Source organism: Charadrius vociferus, unplaced genomic scaffold (genome assembly GCF_000708025.1).
Source record: "Charadrius vociferus isolate BGI_N301 unplaced genomic scaffold, ASM70802v2 scaffold90, whole genome shotgun sequence".
Classification (NCBI taxonomy): domain Eukaryota; kingdom Metazoa; phylum Chordata; class Aves; order Charadriiformes; family Charadriidae; genus Charadrius; species Charadrius vociferus.
Genome location: NW_009647222.1, coordinates 8197094 through 8220996, shown reverse-complemented (window position 1 = coordinate 8220996; position 23903 = coordinate 8197094). Strand labels below are relative to the sequence as shown.

Below are 23903 nucleotides of genomic sequence, written 5' to 3'. Positions count from 1 at the left end.
AGGAAGAAAAATCACACACAGATTTCCCAAGATATCAAAGATCCATATAATAATGCACTTTTAAAAGACCCATTTCAGAGCAAGTTTAAGCAACGTACATTCTGCTCAGTGCTTACTAGTTTGTTGCTGGCAGGTGGATGTAAGTATTGCCTCGAGATCTTTACATCTATCTTCTTATAAGCACTGCAAGAATGTGCATTATCTTCCAGGTCAACAAAAGGATATGTTGCAGAAGCTAATTTCTTATAACCCTGGTACTTCAACTCCACTTGACCACTAGGGAAAAACTTCATAAGCTTTTCAAGCTTCACTTGCTGCTTTGTCTCTAGGCAGTTATCTGCCTCCAGTTCAGTGAGAAGCATAGAAGTTTGCTTGTCTTCTTCAGCAGACCCCTCTGTGGCTCCAAGAGATTTGGAACACAAAGATACCAACGTGCAGCAGGTTTTTATTGCTCAGTAATTTGGCTACCAGGCATGAATAAGAAACACTTATGAAATAATATATGTATATTTATGCATCTTGTTCATATGGATTTCTGAAGCAGATCATCCCAGTAATGAGAATTAACACATACATATATCACTTTTGCTTTTTTGTATGATTGCATAGGAGTGAGCTTTTGCTTGAAAATATAGTCCAAAAAATGAATGAGCAAAACAGCTTCTATCTCATTGGTAAAACAGCTACAAATGAAAAATGTTTAAAAGGACGCCGTATCTTTGTGAAAACAGAGGAACTAAGACCTCTAACAGTTTAATTTATTTAAAGTGAATTCATTATCAAAGGACTTTTCAGTTCCTACATTTTATATTTTTTGCAAGATTGAGAAGGGTGGAGGCCAGTCTCAAAGTTTGCATTTGAGACCATCTACTGTCTTTCCATATAGTAATATTGGGGAATATCACCTGTCCTCACAACTAAAGATCTGGATTGTATATCTTACACTGTATTGGAGCAGGGTCTTTCTCCCAGGGCTGACCAGTCTTTCAGGACCCATGCAAAGAACTGTCTTTGCTTCTTAATTAAGTCATGATTCTTAAATCTTCACCCCCGAGCATCAGCTTTTTTTTTTCTGTTACAAGGTTGAATCTAGTTGTATTATAGTCTTGTCTCTGTAGTATCCATCAGCTTTCTTCCTTATGTTTTTACAAATTGCATCTTCCCTCTGATACTGTGTGTGTATCCCAAGGACGTAGTATGTGTATTGTTGTTTTGTTACCACCAATAATGAAATAATTGGAATTTCCCAGATGAATAAACAGTGGCAGAGAGGACCCTGCATTTTGTTAGACTATTTCTCTTGGCAAACTCTTTAAAAAAATTTGTTAGCAAGCCAAATTACATTAGTCATTATCAGATTATACTCCAGGATGCTGTGCAGGAAAAGCAAAAGGAGAATCCTTGTTTCCATCCTGCGAAACTGGAGGCGAGTCCTGTAAGATTTCTATTTCATAAGTTCAAAACTGGAACGGGTACAGAGTAAGTACTACTGTGATGGTCAGGGGAAAGGAGAACTGTATTACAAGAAGAGACTACAGGAGCCCCGTGTGTTTTGCCTAGCAAAACAAAGGCCTCTGTCGTTGCTCTTTAAAAGTACTTAGGAAGATGAATAGTCTTGAAGAAGAGACATTTAAGCTAGAGGACAGCGCTGACCCAAAACCAACAGGACATAAATTACACTAGGTTGTAAATAAACTAAATAAATTTAGACTGTAAATCAGAGGTTTGAAACCAACTTTGGAAGGATGTCCTTGGTCAATGGGCCAAGAGAAAATGGAGGGAGGAGGGATGGCAGAAAAGCTAGCTTCATTTTTAAATGGGGCTTGTTACATTTTTCAAAAGATATTAAAGAACATGGGTTGTCTGTAACAGAGAGCAGATGGTCTGAAGGGAGTGGTGAAGTCCTTTCTAGTTGAGTATTTATTGTCCAATTTCAGCTCACCAATACCCCTTCATACAGAATCCAAAAAACTCTCCTGTGGCGCTCCTTGACCATGCTTTGTGTCTTCTAAAGCCCTTTCCTTCTCCCCGACAAATTACAAACAGGAAAAATTAAACATAAAATCTAGGTTACATTTTATTGCTTCTTTGGAATTATTGTGTGTCTTTTAATGTCCATATAGATGAACTTCCCTGTAACATTTTTTTCAGCCCTGAAAATACTTTATTTTGCTTCCCATTTGAGTTTTAAAATCTTTTTTCCATTTTATAAAAAGCTAGACCTTCATTTTCAATTTTTAGTTCAAATAAAATAATTATCCTGTTGTTACTTTTTTGACAGCAAGAAGAATACGTTTCAGATGAAGCACATATTTTATTCTATTTTAACTGTTTGTGTTTCCCTAATTGCAAGAAAAATTCAATGATGATCTTTTTACAGACTGATAAATATTTTAGCGTAGATTTTCTGTTGGAAGAAAACATCCAAGTGAAGGGTACGAGATTGGCAGGCTTGTGTCTTGTCTACACAAAGCTTTTATTTCCTTTAAAAAGTCTTGCTGTTGCTAGCATTAGTGTCTCTCCATCCAAATGCGTTTGTTAAGCAGTCAGTAAATGATTAAGGAGCTGGAGGGACTGATTTATGGAGCAAAATTAATTGAACTAAATATGCATCGCTCCGTTAAGTGACAACTGGAAAGTGTGGGAGAACATGATAGAGCTGTCTGCAACTACCAGAGGGGCGTGAACGGCAAGGAGAGTAAAGGCTTCGCAGCCAGGTACAGCTGTGGCTTTTTTGTGACCCAGATTGCCTGTCACGCTCCTCCTTGAGGCTCTAAGGGGTGAAACACCTCTTGTCCCCCGCAAAACCCGCACCACCACACCAGAGATGGTTTAGGGTAGCGCGAAGTGTACTAAACAGCTGTGAAGCCACTACATACTGTTGTATTTTGTATATAATACAAAAGCTAATGGAGTGAAATTTAAAATTAGGGAGCACTAGGTGGGAACATCAAGGAGAACAGCAAGCTTCCTTATGGCAAGATACGTTACTCTGAATAATGGGCTTCCAAGGAAAATTACAGGCAAGGACTGCTTCCTGGATATCCTTAGTCCTAAATTGATCCTCAGACTGAGGTAGGGAGTATAGTGAAAGGACAGTGCTTCAGCAAGCATTCCTGAAATAGGTCCTTTTACTTGCAGTTTCTGTGCTTCTGTGAAGAGAACTACGTGCAAGTAATTTAACAAAATACATCTCAGCCCATTTCAACCCTTCTGGTAGCACCTGGGCTGTGCTCTTGGGGCTTTGCTGGAGTCCAGCTCACTTGTAGAGAGCGGCTTGATTTTTAGCTACTTGATTCTCAACATTAATGTTGCCCTTCTCTTTTCAGTCCCCATCTCAGAGTACTTTTTCATAGTTTAAACAGTAAAGCAGAAGAAAGCTGCTGATGCACTGGATACATACAGAACCATCCAGCAGAGAGCAGAATTTTTTACTGTGACCTGGCTGAATTTGCGGCACTGTGTGGCACACCATTTCCATGGGTGCCGCTTGCTCGCTTGCCTCGGCTCAGCTGTGGGCGAGAGCATGATTGTGAGCAGCAGATTGATAGTTAGTCGTGCAAAGGATTTCCTAGCAAATCACACTTCCTCGGACATTGGTAAAACAGTGCAGTGTATTCAGGGTAATTAGCCCTGTGCAGGGTGCTCTAGGTAGGAATTAAGCAGTATATAAGCCTGCGCTATGCCCTCCACTGCAAGGCAGAATTTACCTTAGCTGAAGCCATGTTGTAGTCCATCATGGTAAGTATCCTGCTAGATACCTATGGTACCAGTTTACATAGAGCAACGTAGCATGCTTTTTTCCCCACGTTCGCTAGTCAGATGAAGGACAGAATTTTACCCCCTCCTGGCTCCTTTGTCTACCAGCTCTAACCCTACTTTGCAAGTTTGAGTGCCGTCCAAAAGTATTTCTAAGTGGAGCAAAAATAAACATGCTTTTAAATATTTTACGTTCATACTTTAAGGGAGATTGACACATTTTGAAGAGGAAAGCAGCCTACAACACCTAAATTAAAAATAAATATTTATGTTCACATTTGTTCATCAGCTTTCCAAAATGTAAAAATATGTTTCATGTTGTTTTAAATAATGAAATGTGAAACAAATGAAAGATAAACTTTCTACAAGCTGCAAAGAAATAAGAAGACAAAGGCTTTGTTTATAGCTTAGACTTCAACAGTGCCCTTTGACAACTAATACAAATCTTAATTACAAATGGAATTATACATATAAGAACTGTTCAAAACAAAGGAGTATTTTTTTTTCCTCTCTCTCTGGTTTTCTTTGTGATAGTTTTAATTAGCTGCAACTCTTTGAACAATCATAGTCCTTGACTGCTCCTCAGACACTGATGGAAGTTGTTAACTTCAAATGGCATCTATAGGACTGCAGAAGTCTGGGTTTTCCTCTGAACAGCATGCTCCCCATTGCTAAATTTATTCCTGGATATATCAGGATTCTGCATACATACCACTTAATTGAGAAGAGAGCATTGTCCGATAACATTTCAGTGACTGACATTAGGACACAATAAATTGGATTAATAGGCTGCAACACCCTACCCACACTGGCAGAACTTTAATGGACTTCTATAATAAAGTAAGCAGCAACAGGGCAAATGTGTTTTGAAAAATAATCCAGTCAAATAATATGGAAAAACAGTCATTAGAAATAATGGCCAGCTATATATTGTATTTTCCTCATGATAATCAGGAACCTTGCCTTCAAAACAAATAGAGAGTGGAAAGGAAAAGTCAGTCAACAGCGTGGAAACTGCTGTACATCTGCTCCTGAGGATTCGTATATGGTTGTGGGGAAATGTGTCTTCCCATCTTGACCTAAGAAAAGAATTTTCAAATCCCTATGGCAAACTGTTTAAAAGAAAGTGCCTACCAGAAACAGAATAAGAGATCTCTTTTCCATCCCAGTTAAAGAGCCTAATCTACAGGTGGAGGCCCTGGTCCTGCATCAGGATACCCCCTTGCAGCGGGAAGAGAGGAGGATGCCCTGCACCTGCAGGAGCTATTAAAGGGATGAGGACACGCGTGACAGAGCACTCTTGCTGTAGTCTGTGAGATTGGGGGTTGAGGTGTCACAGCCAAATTTAGGTTTATAATAAATGCTGCCGTTACAATATAGTATTCAGGGGAAGAGAAAGTTTCTGCCTGGGATCCGTGACTCACCGTGCTTGGCAGCACACGAGCCTTCATTCATCAGGGCTGCACGCCTGGCTCTCTGCTTGCACGTACTCCTGTGGGGTTTGATGCATAGGCTGTTTAGCAAAGAAGGGCATCTGTTGTCTTCGCAAGTTCAGGACTTAAAAGTTGTATATGTTTAAAGAACTGGGAGGGAAAGGTAGAATATTTTTGTATGCCTTCTGCTACTGTGGAGAGCATTTGTGCTAGTGCAGAATGGTGAGGAAATGCCTCAAAGAAATGTTGTGCAGAACTGTAATATGGGCTAAAGCTTTGCTGAAAATTCACCTTGTTTCAATAAGGAAAGCCGAAAAATTAGTTATTATTAGTTGTTATTACAAATGAACAGGAACTGCTTCTCCATTTTACTTCTAAGTTTTTCTTAAATGTAAACTGTGCCATGGAAATTAAGTGATGTAGAATACAAAGCCTAATCACTGGAACGTGACCTAATCTTTGAAACAGAGATATGGCTGCATTGATCTCTTGTTTATTTGTTGAATTTCAGACGACTCATGCTGAGCCGTAAAAGAATGTCACTCTGATCTCCAGTGGAATGTAGAGATGCAGCTAACACAAAGATTTTCATGGAGGAGAGGGCAGATACCTTCTAGCATTTTCTTTCAAACGACAGTTCAGGATGCAATAGTAGTTTAATAATGGATGCCCTGTAAGAATTCGTGCAAGTCTTTCATCAGTTGCTTTTTTCTCTGATATTCTCTCTTTTGTCACTTCCTGCCCCTCAAGTCTAAAAAAGAAAAAATAATTTTTTTTAACTATTGGTTAAATTTGTTTAACTATCAGTTAAACTATCACATGTTTATTAAGTATCGGATATATTGCAGTGGCATCCAGGAACCTCGTGGTTTAACAACCATGCCCATGTAGGAAACCGAAGGGAGAGAGGAGACAGTTTTTTTCAAATTTAATTTGTATGTACTTGGTTTCTCAAGGTCTTTGCAAGAGAAATACACAGAAAAGCAACAAATTGCACTTGGGATAAATTGGCTAAATGTGCATGTGCCCACTAGAAAGAAGAATTTTTGAATATACTTCTTAATAGAGTAAACCTAGCTGTTGAAATAATAATGAATACTCTTTTTGTTACTTTTATTAATATCTCTGGATCTGATTTTTTTTTATGTTAGTAAAAAAAATTATTCTATTTTAAAAACTAAACTTCTGTACCTATGAAAATAGGTACTGGAAATCATCCTCATCTCATTTAACGTGGTACAGCTTGCTTTCTTTAACTAGATTATGGCTGACTTCCACCAGCTTAGGTTTTTGATCCTTATATTTAAAACCTGTTGAAGTAAGATCCCTCTGCCCCTTAACTTCAAGAATATCAGGATTTTGCATACCGTGATCTCATAAGATTTTCATGGTTTTGCCACTGAAAATGTCTTCTTTTTTCTTCCTTTTGAAGCAAAGAACCGTGGGATTGCAATTCCAGTGGATTTGGACAGCCAGGTCAACACCTTGTTCATGAAGAGTCACTCTAACATGGTGCAGAGGGCAGCCATGGGGTGGAGAATGTCAGCCCGCAGTGGACCTCGTTTTAAAGAAGCTCTTGGTGGGCCTGCCTGGGATTACAGGAACATAATAGAAAAACTACAGGTACAAAAAATAGCAAACGGCTCAGGCAGTAGTTCTGGTAGTGCATTTATCTAATAGGTGCCAGATGCGGCAAACACCAGAGACAGAGTCATTGCATTTTTAGTGCTGGATGGCAGCTACCTTTGCACTTCTAAGTGGGGAGAGCAGAGGGCTCAGCTCTTCTCTGGTGTCTGTTCAAAGTGAAGCCAACAAGCAGGGCCTTTTGATTCATGATCTGAATTTGGCTCCTACAGAAGTCAAGAGAGAAGGGTAGGAAGTATGTAGTTTTTCCTAAAGTGGTTCGCAGAGAAGGATCTCCTTTCTGCCTTTTCATTGTCACATGTCCTGTTTTGACTGCAGAGGAGGTACTGGGGTTTTAGGAGCCCTTGTGTCAGATTTGTGTCACTGGCGAATACCTATAAGGTGGAGATCATCTTGTGCTTGTAGCGGTTAAATGACATCAGGAGTTTATGAACGAAGAAAACAGCAGGACCCAGACAAATGGAGGAGCCCTAAATACCAAGGAGGCAACGCCTCAGGTGATACACTAACACCGGGTATGACAAGCAGTGTTTTTCCAGCACACCATCATCTTGACTTTTGCGAGTGGCTTATGGGCATTACTGCAGAGTAGAAATTTGAGAGAGAACAGCAAGGCAGATTGTAATGGGCACCTACATCCCCCTTGAAGAGTGGCATGAGGAGTGGCATGAAGAAAGGCATGAGGTTGCTTTACTGTCACCTGGGCTCTTGCGGTTGGCTGTCAGAAGTGGGTTGAATAGCCCATTGCACAGTATTGTTCAACTCCACGGCAATATTCTTCTAGTTTTCTTGGCCGGACATAGTTATGAATTACATTCTTCTTCTTTTTCCCTAGGATGTAGTGTCCTCCTTGGAACAGCAGTTCACTCCCATGATGCAAGCTGAATTCTCGGTGCTGGTTGATGTGCTGCACAGTCCAGAACTTCTTTTTCCTGAGGGGAGCGATGCCAGAATAAGATGCGGTGCTTTCATGTCCAAGTAAGTGGTGTAAGGAGAGGCCTATTTGCTTCTTTGCAAAAGGTGGCAGAGAGCTAAAATTTTCAACAGCACTTACCTCTGATTTTCAAGAGTGACTTAAGCATGTAGGTGTCTGAGTTCATATTGAAAGCTTAAAGTGAGGTCTTTTGCTGTATGTTTTAGGTTTCTCAGCAGTTTAGGAGTCTGGAGACGAGTAGAGCAAGAAGTTGCTTGCCTTGCCTGCCTAGAAATTGAATGTTAGTAGCTTGTTAAAACTGTGACAGGCTTAACCTACTTCTGTTTTCTTAATGGGCTACTTTTGCTATTAAGTTTCTCCAAATCTACAGCAGAAACTTAGACTTTCCATGGTGGAATTTTCAAGAATTCATAGTGAGGCAGGGTGGGGTGCTCAGGGCTAGATTTTTTTTTTTTTGTAAAGCAAATAAATCTTTTAATTTTTATTTTAAACTGCCAAAAGCTCTTTTAAAAATACATTTCACTGTCACCCCTACCTGGTCTTGAATTATTAGCTGTTTTATATGCAGTCTGTGCATTGGACTAGAGTCTTGCAATTTTTTTATTAGTCCTCAAGTGAGATGCCCTCACTGCCCTTGAGAAACTGTAATTTAAACAGAGGTAACTTGGGGGAAATGAACGCATTTGGCAGTTCTCCTCATTCCTTGGCTTTTTGCATATTCTGCAGAGACAGTGTTATAACAATATACTTTATATGTTTGGAAAAATTAAGTTAAATTTTGAGTTTGTCCCATCCCATCCCCTCTGTCCAAACACCTTTCAAAGTCCGCATCAAATCAAGTTGAGGGTTGCTGGACATGGCCCTCGTAACGCAATAAACAGTTTTCTGTTTTATTTAATTAACTTCCACGGCAAAGGAATGCTTTGCAGAGCTACGCAAGAATCCTGAGATAAAGGTGTAACTCTTTAAAAATATTCTCAGTACTGCAGGCCTGAGAGCTGCATTGTTTTGGACTCATAGCTCATGAAATTGGTGAAGATGACAGTGGGACAGTCCTGCACAGTGTCTCCACTGAGCCCAGGATGGCATTAGCTTACTAACTTAGCAGTGATCTAATCAGTTCTGTTGGGTTATGGAGTGCTGGTCTACGTATTGCAGTGTCATCCCTCCCAACTCTGTTTTTGGTGTCTGTTTGTGATTTAGGACGATTAATGGTGCCATCTTTCAGTGTAAATCGGTGGCCACAGTGCTTTGTTGTATGCTGATCCTAGGCCATAATTTGATGAACGCTGTTCTGTCCACTATAACCCAGCACTGGTACTGATGGAAAAAAAAGCCTGTCCAAGGCCTTCAGATTTCCTCCTCCCTTCTGTTTTCACAAACATTTCTCCAGCAATGAGGAGAACCAGTGCAAGGACTTGCTCTGCAGAGACAGAAAAGTTGCTTCTGGTATTGGCTTAAGCTGACAGAAACCCAAACTCCCATCACAGTCTTGGTTGGAATCAGAAATGTATCTTCTTTTCTGACTTGAAACAGTCTTGTAAAGTTGTTACATGAATGTAAACAATGGTTATGTTTCATCCAAATATCTGCATTTCTGAGTGCTTCCATGTAAGGTTTGTGGGGATCCTTTTGGCTGGATGCTATTTGGTAATTATATAATAAGTATAACCATCATCAAGGTTGGAAGGTGTAAAGGTTGTAGCTTTTAAAGTTTGCAAGATGCATGGGGAACATTGGTTACCTTGAAATAAAGAAAGGATGAAATAGCAAGTTTGGATCTTAATCTGGAAGCACTCATAAAAAGTGGATGTAGAATTCTGCTTTCTGTATGGGCAGTAAGATATGCAAATTGACATAAAAAACTCACACCACCTTGAAAGTCACATTTCCTTTTTAATTATGATTTCTCTTGTCTACTTTTATTTCCTTTCCTTGAGGAAAAATATAGTGACAGGCAATTTTTGCATAAAGAAATTGTAGTATGGCTTAGCAACAATGTGCAATGCTCTTTAAGGTTTAATATTTTATTTTAAGGTTGATTAATCACACAAAGAAGCTAATGGAGAAAGAAGAAAAGCTCTGCATTAAAATTCTTCAGACGTTACGAGAAATGCTTGACAAGAAAACTAACTTTGCGGAAGAGGTACTGCTACCATTTTAGTATTAAATATAGAACTAATAGCATGGTATTAAAATGTTGGCTCTAGGACAGTAACAGAATCTGACATGATTTCAATTTCGTACATGTTTTAAAGATAACGTGGTGTCTTAGGAACAATGTGGTAAGGCAGGAAAGTAAGATTGGAACAAAAGAAACTATCTGCCTTACATAGTTTTGTATCAGGGACTTGACAAGAGTCAAGGCAAGGAAGATGAAATGAATTAGCAGTAGTGAGTATTACCAGATATGACTATTATCTATTGGATATCCTGTCATCTTATGTCACATCTGACTTTATCTCTCATAAGATCGATTGGAAATATAGGGATTTTTAATTGCAAGTGTACAGTTTTTCCTTGCTACCTGTGGTGCCAAACTTTTGTACTCCATACACTTTTTAATGCTCATGAATGTGTGACTGGAATATGTAATGCTTAAGCAGAGCTGCCACTTTTGGGGAGAAGTGACATAGTCTGTACTCTGCAAAGGCCTAATTATTTCTTTAACTCCTCTGTTTCCCCTTATTGCCCAGTTTTCTCTTGCAAAACCAATTTTTTCAAATACCTCTTTCATCCTGCCTGTGCCTTTGTGTATCAGTAGCTAGATGCAGATTTACATGTTAGCTGTCCCTTCTTCTTGAGCCTGATCCCTGTGCTTTTTGTGTGGTTTCCTCTTATCCGTGTTTCTTGAGTGCCCCCCGAATTCTTGCAGTATTACTCACTCTTAAATATGAATCATAGCGCTATTATCTAATCTTTCAGTGCCGTCATTTTCATTTGTTCACAGCTGATATGTTTAGTCAAGTATGTTCATGGATTTCACTTTACCTTGAGAAAAATTATTGATTAAAACCCAGTGTCACACTGTTTCACTGTCTTAGGCTTTTATACCCAAATATTTTCAGATGTCTAAGCAACAGCACTCATTCATGTTATTGTACTTGACAAAATTATGTACCATTCAGATATACTATGAGATTCAATCTTAACCCCAGCCTATCCTTAAGAAAAAATAGTCTGTGGTGGTTAAGATGCCCACGCCTATTTCTGGGTGTTTGAGATTTTATTTTTAAAGTTAAATGTTTTGGTCCTGTCATATGATCTGATAAAGTACCAACACACTCTTTTTCTTTTTCATGATAGATGAGCCATATATTAGAAATGGGAAATATTCACAGTGTCTTTGTTTTGACTGTGTATTGTTTGTTTTGATTTCAACATATGGACATGGGAACATATTGCCCAGGCTTCTAAGCAACCTGCTAGACAGGATAAAAAAAAAATCTCAAGGCAGAACAGTGAAATGAAGACAAAGGCAGCAACAGCAAAACAACAGCCTTGCCTTATGCAAAACCAAGTACTGCATGCAGAGAAAACCAACCTCCTCTTCACCTCCTGCTCGGAGAAAAATGTGGCTAGGCCTGGGCAGACACTTTTTTTTTTTTTAATGTCATAACAAGAGTTTTGCAGGTGAAGCAGATATTCTTCCTCTTAATTATTATTCTTACTTATTCTAATAGCTTGCTGGGTCCATAATGCCACTGCATCATATGGAAAAACTAATTTGCTTTTGTAACTACATGCTACGATGAACTTTGCCAAACCTCTCCAAAATAATTACATAGACCGACCAAAAGTTAAAACATCTCAGGACTACAGGGGGGGAAAAAAAAAAAAATCAATGTTTTAATCTATGACTTAAAACAAGCTAACAAAAAATTTGCCTGTTTCAATTGCTCTTTGTACCCTGTCGTGGATACTGATAAAGCGAGACTGAGTGAAGCCACCAGAGGGAGTGTGCCCATTGGTATGTAGGGCCTCTTCACCCAGCCAGGCCAGCCTCTGGTTCTCAGGAGTGGACGTAGGAGGTGTATGCCCAGGTGACATCCACCATCTTGGTAGGGCATGGTGGGTGGATGAGTTCTTCAGGGAACAGAATTTCTCCCTCGTGCCTTCTCTTGAGTCCTATATATTTTACACTGAGGAACATAATGAATCAGTGCAAACAAATAAATGAGTAAACAAGCTTGTATGGTTTGCAAGTGCTACTCCGGCTTGCTACTGTTATGAGTCATTGTTCATGGTATGGACTTCAGAATAGTAAAAACAGCGCAACGAATAGCCTCTTATGCGTGTTTCCAGCTTTTTGTGAACTGTGATCTCACTGCCTGCAAAGTTATTCAACTGTGTTATGCAGCTACTGAAAAAAATTATAGTAGTAAATTTGTAACGATAATACCAGAACAAAGCCACAAAGGGACACATGACATTTTGACAGAAAAACTGAGTTTGTTAATCACCCATCATAATGTATTTTGTGTCATAAATTTGACAGAGATGGTAAACCTCTAGTTTCTGCAGACTTTCCCACAGTGAGAAACAAGGAAGAAATAATGAAATAAAATTTGTTGCTCTTTCTTTCTCTTCCCTTTACCTCCCACAGTTGTGATCCAGATCTGGGAACCTTACCTTCTACTGTCTTTATCTTTCATTTGACCACTGGGAGGTTGCCTGTTTGATTGAAGGAACAGAAGGAAAAGATAGCTGTAGGTGCTTATTTCACTGGTTTTATGCCTGTTCTGTATCCACTGTCTCAACTTTGTTGTTCTGCCTCCCCTTGCTGGTGTGTTTCAGGGCTGCTCATGCTCTCCTGCCTCCATCTTCGGTTGCCCTTACAGTCAGCCTTTGGGGCAGTGCTTGCTTATGCATTGTTTTGCTTAGTGCCGCAACATCTAATCATGTTAGGAATCAAAGTTTAATTTCAGAAGTTTGATTTAAGGTATATAAATGACACATAAAACCTCTTGCTCATTGATTTGCTTTCATAAGTAATTGTGGGTGATTATTACAATCTCCTGGGAGTTCTACGTTAAGTCCTAGTCCTATTTGTATTGATTAGGTAACTAACTGGAATGAAACTTGATCTACAGCCCCTCTCTTAAGAAAGCTCTTCCAGAACAGTGTTAAAACACTTGGACAAAGCAGTGTGCGGAGGAAGTCAACATTGCCTCTACTCAGACAGTTGCTGTGGTATAGATAAAAGCCTACTTTAGACTGACTGTTTAAGAAGAGAAACAGGGGAGACAGGACTGTGTTTAGACTATATCTGCCACATTTATGTTTTTTGTTGCTGGCCATTTTTAAACCCAGAAGGATCTTGGTCTAGAATTTTTGAATTTTTTATGCAATTTGGTTTTTTGTCCTTCATCATAGTGCTTGATTTCAGTTTAATTTCTGTGTGAATACTGCCTCTAGACCTACTTCCGTGTCTCAATTTGAATCTGGGTAACATTTCCAGAAGCACCTGAGATGTGTAGACCACTGATGCATGTTCACTTTGCAAATGACTGGAGCAGTTTAAAATCTTAGCATTAACTTGCTGTCCTGCTGCAAGCAACCGTCCCTGCAATGGAGCTGGTGGGCCAGGAGGGGTGAGTCCTCCCAGATGCTTCAAAGACAGTTCAGAAGCTTAAATTAAACCCACCCTTGGTGAATTGGATGAAGTTGTTGAACTCTGACTGATGTGTGCTCATGTGGCAACTTCTTAACTCACTCCAGCTGCTGGCATGTCAATGCCTTGGGCATGGACAACCTTCTGATTTCCCAACTGTTCTTAAATGAGGTCAGCATCTCTGGGGGGAACAAATACTCTCTCTGATAATGTGTGTATATGAGAAGTTTAGTGCAACATTATTGGCTGGTCAGAGTGTTAATGGATGATAGCGCATTACAGAATATGGCAGAATCCAAGCCTATATACACCCCGCCAACTGGTAGTTTCTAAGGGAAACACTATTATAAATAGATTGAACCCTTCAGTATGGGTTACTTGTGCTTCAAAACACAGACTTTTTACTTTCTTCCTGCTTTGGGTGTTGAACTACAGTATAAATAATTGAAACTGCATTTTTAAGTGTCAGTAGAACAAAGACTGTGTAAGCTGCTTAATTGTCAGAAATAAGTAGTTGTGCTTTTTGCCTTTTTTGGAAAAACTCATGAAAAATGCTGTCTTGCTCTTATACATTTGCACTAGCTTCATGATTTAAAATCATAGAAGTAGCCTTTCGTTTTGCAGTGGTAATGTTTCTGCATTCCACTTTAGATATGAAATGTAAGCTATCCTCCTCTGTTTTCAGCAACAGCACCAAATATACACGTGAAAAAATAGCTTCAGTGTAAATACAAATGTATTTTATTGCTGTAAGATGTCACTATCAGCTCTTGGTCATTTTGTGGCAGAAGACCTAAGTCTTTTCATGTGGAGCTGTTGACAAAACTCCAGTGAGTTTGTCAAGAGCAATAGTCCAAGTTCATGAATGAACTGATCTACCCATCAAGTTGAAACCAGTGGAAGCTGCAGATCTTTTCCTGCTGGGAAGAATGGTCTTAATGTATCTTAGAAGCCAGGAGATGTTGCTGGGAGCCACTGCAGTGTCCCAGGGTTGCAGCTCTTTGAATCAAAGCCATTCTCAATTTAAACTGTATTCTAGCCTATAGCCTCATCTTTTCAAGATTATTTTACTTACTTGCATCTGCGAATTAGGCAGCATTCAGATAAATAGCATATGTAGGTAAAAATAAAAGGAGGAAAAAAGAGAATGATTATGAGTATGTGGGGCTTGCTGAATGTATTATACCTTAAAATTATGCTTATTTTAAATGGGAGGAAAAACAGGATCTAAAATCCCTTTGTTTATATTACTACTCACATTTTGGATTAGTGGCACTGCAGGCATTCTGAAGAATTACATTTAATTTTTCACCCTTCTGCTGTCTGTTTTATTTGTGCTCATTTATAAAAATGCCTATGCACTAGCCTTTTTTTTCCCCGTTGTCAATAGGCCGTTCTCCTCACTAAGCTCAGTGTGGCTGTAAGGAAATAGGGGGTTAGAAATACTATAGAAGAACATTTAAGCTGCTGGTAAAGGACATTTTTGCAGCATCCTGCATTAAAAACTCTCTCCTTAGCAAAACAGCCACAGCCTGGGGAGGACTGGAGGTGCAGGGATGAAGAATGTTTAGTTAGCTCTAGCAGTGCCAGCGTGATTGCTGTGACCAGCACGTACATCTGCTTGGTCAGGAAGCCGCTGTTGTGGCTTTGTCGTGACAGTTAAGTGATGAAGTATGGCAGAAAGTTCAAATGCTGCTGGGACAAACCCTTCCATCTGTGCGATGGTTTATGTGAAGGTAGTGGTCTGCTGCAGAACTGAAGCCTGCACTGATTCACTGCAGTGGAGGATTCAAGCTTTGCTATTGCTGCGAATCCTCTGAGCCAGTAATTGCAGCGGTAGGAGCATCAGAGCTTTCAGATATGCAAGACTAAACACTAAATGTGGTCAGACCCTTAAAGTGTGGTAATCTCTCATTATACCCATACGCTGACATTTTACAAGCCAAAGAAATAAAACCTACAGAGAAACAAACTCACGCAGTTTCACTTTTCCCCCCTCTAGGCTTCAAGCTGGAATAATTAAGCACAGAGATACCACAAGGCATGTGATGCTGTTGTTTGTACTAGCTAGGTGTTGTTAGCTTAGTGCTTAGTGCCTGGGGCCATCAGGCACTATGGCATGTTATTATCGATGCACATTTCTGGCGCTTTGACATGTGGTAGCAACTAGACTATTCAGAAGTAGCATCCCTCATCTTTGCGATATCCCTTATCCCTCCCATAATGTACATTGTTCTGGACTAAAGGGCAACACTGCTGTATGCTGTGGGGGACATCCCCCAGATATTCTGCTGGGTTTCCAATCACGTACATTTATACAGGGATTTATTTTCTTGCGAGTGCAAAACCCTCTAAGTACTTGGTATATGAAAAGCATGACTAGTTTTTGAGGGGAGATTTTTTTCTGTAAGTAACAGGCCCCAGAGATTTGATCCAGCTTTGGACGGTCATCTGCTTGTGTTCAGAAGCCTGTCCAAAGCCACTTTACTTGGGCCAGTTGCGAGATGCATATAGTGATCTGTGTCACGGATACTTTCAGGCAGAGTGCATTGCTCTTGTTGACCTGGACAAGAACTTTAAACTGAAAGCCATAGATCAAGGACAGGTAGGAGACACCACTTCTGACCTCTTATGAAGTGAAACATCCTGATCTAGTGGAAGGCAAGAGCACTTTAATCTGCTGCGGTGGGAGTGAGGCACATGCCTAACTACTTTTCAGGAGTGGGTGCATTCATGATTTTGCCCTCTCTTTTATATGTATAATTTTTAACTGTCACTGCGATCCAAATATATTATCTCCGGAGACTTAAAGGCACTTTTAGCTTAGGTAATAGTTGAGTGAGCAATGGTGTTCACTACTCGCTGGTACTTATTTTTCTTTGTTTCAAAACCTTGGTTATTTTTTGTTTGTTTGTTCTCCAAGTCACAAACAAATCTAGTGGCAGGATGCCAAGGCTGAAAAAACACATGGTTGTAAACACATTTCTTCTGAAAGACTGTAGCCTCTCAGCAGCTCATATTTATCAAATTTTAAGAATACGGTATGTTGTTATCCAGTTGTGTTTCAGAAATATTAAGTCCCAAATCCTGAATCATAAATTGTTTTGGAACTGGTGTCATCTTTCCTCTAAAGGAGCATCTGATACTATAAAATATTTTTTCTGTAGATAACTGATTTAGACAGCATCAGCCAAAACAATAACAAACTGGAGTGGCTTGTTCCTTGTGCTGAACTTCAAATGACCAACTTCTGTGTTGGAATTTCCCTTTTATACAATGTATGTGACATAAGGATGCTTTTTGTTTTCCCCTTCTTTTTTCATACCAATTATTTTCTATGGATCTGATCTTAAGAACAGCAAACCAGCAAGAAGATCTTAATGGCCTGCAAACTGTTTGGCATCCTTCTCTATTAATATTGCTTTTAGTTAAGAACAAATGGAAAAGAATGCAAGGGAACAGAGCTGTTCTTCAGAGCTCTGAATATGATTCCTCGCACCTTACTCAGGTACAGAATTCATGGAACTGATCAGGATCCTTTACGTGAACACCATCAATTGGATTTTATTTTTATTGTTGTTTTGAATACAGGTAGGATGGATTTCACTAAAGAATCAGTTCATCTAGAAGTTAAATTCCATGCTCATTTATAGCTATTTGAATCAAAATCTACATCATGAAGGTATCAGGACCAAGGTTAGATTGGCAAGGGGTTAGGTAAACGACCAAGGTATGTTGTAGGTTAATATGTAAAATGAGTCAGCTGTTTTATCATATGGTTCACGTCTCCAGGAGTGTGGAGTTTTGTGTGAGGGTATATTCATACGCATAAATATAAATATTTATTTTAGATTATTTATTCCTATTCCATCTCTTTTTTTAATTAGCAGCGTATTACCTCCATGGTGGAGTCGTATTAGAAGATAAATATTTGAATGTGCATTCTGTGTCCTACCATACTGTCTTAACGGAGTAGATGTTCTTGCTTAGAATATAAAGTGTCTGATACACGTTAGTGCTCTCAGAGTTACTTAATGTGAGGCAAAACCTAATTCCCATGGCCACCCTAATTTCAGTGGTTGGTGCTTGTTTAAAGGATCCAGTTGACATCCCAAGGGGCCTGTGTCTGTGCTCATTTGCAGAGCAGGAGCAATTTGCATAGGTGCAACAGGGGTTTTCGTACCCTGCCTGTCTGATGCTGGGAGGAGCTATGCAGAGGTGAGAAGGGGAGTTCAAAGGAACGTGAGTGATGAGTATAGGGCGAGAAACAAATGGCAGGCATCCTGAAGTTTGGATAGCTGCAGTTTTTCTTGGGAGTCAGGAGAATAAAACGGCATAAACCTTTTTGCTGACTGAGCCTGGAGGATGTTTTTCCCCCCACACCTCTCGCTCCATTTTAAGTATTAGTTGCTGTACAGAAAGTCCACATTACTGAGCAGTTTCTGCATTGCTGCTGGGTAACGTTTATAATTTTTACTCGTGAGCACAGAGGAGTGCTGCAGTATCGCAGAGACCACTGTGTGGCAACTGTGGACTTTTCAAAAATGTCTCCTGTCAGTGGGAGCAGGTCAGCTGCGGCTGCTGCTTCTGCACAGCTGAATTCCCACAGCAGTCAAATGTCTGCAGTCATGGAGGGGGCGAGAGAAAATGTCTCCTTTGGTTTTGAATTTCCTTGGAAGGGGAAAAGGGTTCTTTTGTTTTCTGGTTTGGGTTTTTTGTTGTTGTTGTTGTTGACTGTCACAAATTTGCTGTTGCTTTATTTAATATGTTTGAGCAACAACCCTGTTTGTACTTTGCAGTCGCACCAGAGATAGCAGTGAGCAGAATTCAATGCATTGTATTAAGGATGGCCAATGAATATTTATGATAGACCTAGGGAGCCAGTAATAAAAATGAAATCGGCATGATGCCACTAGAGCCAAATCTTTGATCTCTGTTTTAAGAGAAAATACAATAAAGCAGGGGATAATGGACTCATTATAATGGAATGGTTAGTTACGGTTAGTTAGGGCAGTGTGAATAGGTTGCATTACATAAACTGCTTTAGTCCAAGATTTATGATTCAGAAAAGTGTTTCAGGAACCGAGTTTCTACCAAAAAAAAAAAAGAAAATCAGTTTATGATATTATTTGGTTTAGTCAGTCCAAACAGAAAGAACTAAAGATAAAGCTCTTTCAGATATCAGGATGGGCAATGCTCTTGCCTTGCTAGGGGAAGCAAAAGCCTTAAGAACCCACAAAGCCCATCTACTCAATCGCTTTCTGTGCTTCTGCTCCTCCTCTATCACCCTGTGAGCAGGTAGGGAGGGGTGAGCGTTGCAGGAAGGCGGAAATTAGATTCTACTCGGAACAGACTGTCTTGCTGGATACCAGATGTGAGGGCATGCTTGGGGTTATCAGCAGAGAGGGGAATGCTCAGGGTTCTGCATCACCCAGGAGCATGCAAGGGTCCTGGCTGGAGATGTGCGCCCCAGCTGGAGCCACCTACCTCCACTGGGAGCAGGGAGAGACTACTGCAGTGTGCTGAAGCAGCTTTAGGGAAGCCTAATGAAGGAGTCAGTATTTGACAGGGATGGGGAGCAGGAGCGAGTGAGCTATTTTTCTTTCTAATGGTTGCAATTACTTGCTTAACACCCCTGCCACCGCACTAAGCAAGACGCAGAGGAGGGTTGATTCCAGGCCGTAGATGAAAGCTGATCTTGAAGTCTCTGTCTAGCCAGACATGAGGAGGAAATGGAAACTCACTGTTTTCTGATTTGTTTCATACTGATGTAATTTCTAAGGGGCTTCATCACTAATGACATCTGGCAAGGGATTAGTCCTTAATGTGGTCCAACTCCCCCCTCTCCCCCTTTTCAAGAAAAAGAAAGTATATGCTATATTGAACTTTGGAAAACAGCTATTAAGCAACCACAGTAACTGCTTCTGATAGGATTTTTTTTTTTTTTTCTGATGAGGATTTTACCCAGCATGTTTGGCCTTGGAGGAGCGCCTGGATGGTATTGCCAGCTGGAATTGTCAGAGCTGCTTTGTCTTCTGTCCCAGGAAAACAGAAGCCTGGCGGGCAGTCACTCTCGCTCTTATTTCATATCCCTGCTTAGTCAGAGTTGCCAACCCCAAGCACTGAAAACCCTGAGTCAGGCCACAAACAAATCACGAGATTTGGCTTGAAAATCATGAGATTTTTTAATTACCAGTAGTTTATTTGGGATTTCTTTGAGTCTTTAGTGTGTCTGTTCTTCCAATTCTATTCTACAAATCTCAGAGCTTGAAATATGCTTTATTAAATTATGTATGTGTTTGTTTACTTAAATGAAAGCCAGGTTCATTTATGGTTACCTGACCTCTGGAGTTTGCGGGGAAAAGACCAGAATATCTAAATGATGTGCGTTGACCAGGCTGCTCAATGAGGGTCCTGTTCTGGAGTTGGTGATTGCCCTGAGGATTATGAGCTTAATTATCTTGGTGTCACTTTGACCCTAGGCTTTTTGCAGAGAGCTTTTTTGTTGGGCAGAGCCTGAAAGTGTTCTTTCAGTTTATGGCAATGAACACTTTGTGCAGGTTGTGCCTTGTTTACCTTGCAACAGCTTTTCACGGGCAGCATGTGGCACCTTGCCAGCGAGGCCCGATTAATCCATTTTCTTCCCACTGCAGTTTCACCATCGCTCAGGCCTTGCTCGGAGCGCACACGTGCAAAGGCTTTCTGCTGTACAGAGTCACGAGCGTAACATGCTGACATGGCGTGGATGTCAGTGAGAGGCTGTACTGGCTCTGAGCTGGCTGGGTTAGAAGACGAGGAAACGTGCTCTGAAGGTTTGGACTAGTGTTGGTAACTCCAGATGCAGAGCTGTCACTTGGGGTTGGGGAAAGGACCTCATCATTGAAAATTCCTCTTGGCAGAGTTGTCCAAAACATTTTGTCCCCAAGTACTGAGCAGTTACACTAGCGATGTCTCCTTATATTCCTTCTTCCTGCAAGCCCTTTATTTCCCCCCTCCTTCCTTTTTTTTTTTACTACTTTCCTCCTCTTTCATGCAGAAAACTTGGGGTTTTTGACTCCTTAGTTGTATATGATAGCATTTGTGTCCCATTAGCCCCACATCCAGTAGGGCTGGATGGCAGTCTCCCCAGGTGCCAAAAAAATTTAGATAACTTTGACTCTCAGGTTTTTCAGTATGAAGACTTCTTACTTACTCCAGGGGAACAAGAAGCTTTGCTTGAACCAGGTGTTTTCTCATCTACGACCAACTAGAGTTTCTCAGCTCTAGCGGTCCCTCCGGGCCACTCTACTGGGTGCAGTTTAGCCCTTTAGGAAATCAAACTCTTATAAATATACAAATATTTGACTGTGGCTCTCTAAAAATGAAAATCTTTGCATTTAAACAAATGCTGGAAGTCCTGCACGTTGTTGGGAAGTTCTTCCTCTTTTACTAGTCAAGGCAGTTTTTTCAAAGGGGCTAGAAATGTTGCTGGAGAATAGACTATGCAGCCTGAGTTCCCTTGATTTTGTGGAGACCCATATTAACTAGGATGCTTTTGTGAGACAGAGGAAATAACAGTAGTAATTCACTGCTAGCAATAAAGTGGGTGATGGTCAGTAAATTTACCCTGGATGGCAGAGAGGATTGTTCTGGTTATGTCACAGTCTTTATTAAATTTGTCCTGGTTGTTGCTAGCATTTTGTTCATGTAGTCATTTTAATTCTGACAATAAAACTGACCAAAAGGACCTAGAAGGGGCCTTTTGAAAAATGGAAGTTGAACAGCTTAAGCTGTCCTTTTCTTCTTTTTCTTCAAATTTAAGTATTCTTAAAGTGAACAACATAATCCATGGGAAAACCTCAGATTTTGTTATTTGAGTTTGGATTTTTGTTCTGATGCTGTGTGGAAATGTTCGCATGAAAAAAAAAACCCGCAAAACAAAAACCCCACCACTCAGCCAGAGTAACAAGTTTAAGAGATTACTTTGGGCTGTGGTATGCTTAGTCAGAAACGAGTAATTTCTATTGCAGAAGTATGGACAAAGTGCTACCTATTTCTGCCTGTGTGTGCAAATAACCTGCTATGCCACACAGCCAAAGGAAGCAGAGTCAAATGAGAGCAGCACTGGCTGCGTTTGAGCGTGTTGAGCTAGGATTAGGAGGTGGCAGATGAACTGGCTCCTTCTGGAGTCCTACTTGATGCTCTGTGAGGTTGTTTCGAAGGCTTTGCTCACCAGAGTGTGGTCTGCAGAGAGTCACTTTACTTTAAATGAAGCTGTTTATATAAACAGATTATTTCCATACCTATGATACTGAAAGAGCTAGTTTTAACTCAGTAGCAAGTTCTAGCATACCAGGTAATCTAAATACAGGTCTTTTACTTCGTGGTTCTTTTCTTCTTTTTCTTTTTTTTTTTTTTAAAAAAAAGGAAGTCAACTAGTTGATATATGCTTTAATTCAATGTGTATTTAACCTAATAATTAAACTGTAAACAATTTGAAACTGGAAAAAAAAAATCCCTTTACTTTTTAAACCTATCTCTATCTTTCCTATTTTTGCACGTACTTTTTCCTTTTCTCTCTGTTTTGTTCTGATATTTAGCTGAAGAAAGACTTTATTTGAGAGCAGGAAAGGAAGTGTTGCTGGGATAATGTTTTCTTTTGAACTAGCCAACAGTTTATGGCTTCTGTGTCTTAGGTTCAGTACTTTGATCACTATCTGTCTGTTTTGCTACTAAGCCCTATGTAGTGTGATTTTACTACTGAGCCAGCTGGGGCTCTACCCCACGCAAGAACCGTGAGGTAATAAAATCAGAGTAAATTAAAAGTGTTTTCTCAAGCCTTCTGCACAATTCTGAACTATTAATTTCTCACTGCAGCTTTGCCAGCTGAAAAGTAGCTGCTTTATTGCCCCGGACTACACTGTGCACGTACATCTCCATCTTCCAGCAGGGGCCTCCAAAGCCACAGGAGGTGGCAAACCAGCCGCCGGGCAGCTGCAGCAGTGCACAAAGGGGTTCTTTCAGACGCGTTCTTGCTAGAAAAGCACATGTGCAGCTAAAACAAGTTACAGTGCCCATCTGACTTGAGCAAGAGCCACCCTGGGGAAACTGTCTTATTTTTTTTTCTGAAATTGGTGAATAGATACATTGCCCTAATGCTTATTTCTGACTTGATGGACACTGCGTTTGGGCCTGGGACTAAGTTCATTCTAGATTTTTCTGTTGTGCAAAGGGTTGCACTGATCTCCCCTCTGACAGGCTACTTGAACACAACATCAGTTCTTGCCCTGAGTCTGCTGCCCAGTGATGTACCATCAGTGTGGACACGTGTCAGTGCAGCTGAGGGTACTTTTTAAGGATCACAAGCTAGCTCCTGTTTTGGGCTCCTCTCCAGAGGATCGAATGACTCACCTTCAAAGAAGGTCTCTCTGAAAGTGGAAGCAGGACTTTGCGTATGACAGTGCAGAACCTAGCAGTTGGCAGGGTGCCTATTTTCTCTCCTCCTTAAATCAAGCAAACAGTGTGCTCCTGGGCTTTGTGAATGAAAGATTTGTTGAAAAAAAAATGGTACAAAGTCTTAACAAGCACTGATTTAGTTAGCTTGGCTTTGGATTATCTACATAAATTCTTGTTCTTAACTTGGCTTCTATTGGGAAAAAGCACGCTTTTTTAAATTTGCTCAAATGTTGGCATACATGAAAAGAGTCACTTCTTGAGTCGTACAGACTTCAGAGACTCCTCCTGCTGTGTTAGCCAACTTGACTTGCAATGCCCGTTCTTCTGAAGGAAGAATTCTGGGTCAAGGTAGCTCCAAAAATCTGCAGCCCCAGAGGGTGATTCAAGAAAAGGCAAAGCACAGGGACTTGTACGTGGCACCCTCCCTTGCAAACCTCCCTGTGGTATGATGCTGAGCATGGCTGCGGTGGCTAGCAGCTTCCAAGTCAGTAAGCTGGATGTCGGTATGAAACCGGCACAAGTTGGGATGTATATTAACTCTGCACTCCTCCCAGCGCTCAACCGTGATCTGTGGGGTGTTAATATTTAGTGATGCAGACCTGCAGATGGTGACACTGGTGAGAGCCCCTTTGCCTGAAGTGGAGCCAGTCCCCATCTTTTGACATGGGGAGGAGCGTGTTTTATCCCCATCCACTAATATAGATCCATTATTAAGTAGCGCCAACCTTGTTTGTGGAAAATCCCTCCAGGTGGGGGATAGCTGTGGTGCGGTCAGTACGTGCCAAGTGGGAGAGGGCCATTACCCAGACCTCGCTGCTCATGCTCGGCCACTGCTTTAGGATGAACAAGGCCAGGCACAGCTGGCAGCAGGGTGTGGATGAGCAGCGACCCGGCGGGCGGCCATCAGCCGGGTCGGGGCTTGCCGGGCCCCACACCTCTGCACGGAGTCGCCCGAGGCGGGGTGCAGGTGGCGGCTTTCTGGCAGGGCGGCGAGCGGTGCCGCAAGCTGCTTTCCCCCCCGGTAGCCCGGCGCCGGCGGGGGACGACGATTACAAGGCGCGGGGTTTCACCTTCGGTACCCTCC

General features: G+C 40.9%; 1 protein-coding gene across 1 annotated transcript in view; it reads left to right on the top strand.

Moving 5' to 3' along the window:
* Nucleotides 1-23903, top strand: part of ITPR2 (inositol 1,4,5-trisphosphate receptor, type 2) — a 229919-nt gene that overhangs the window by 100711 nt on the left and 105305 nt on the right. The window contains exons 35-37 of the mRNA XM_009879682.1: nt 6625-6815; nt 7672-7814; nt 9808-9916. Of these exons, the coding sequence (XP_009877984.1) occupies nt 6625-6815; nt 7672-7814; nt 9808-9916 (443 nt within the window). The remainder of the gene's footprint in view (nt 1-6624; nt 6816-7671; nt 7815-9807; nt 9917-23903) is intronic.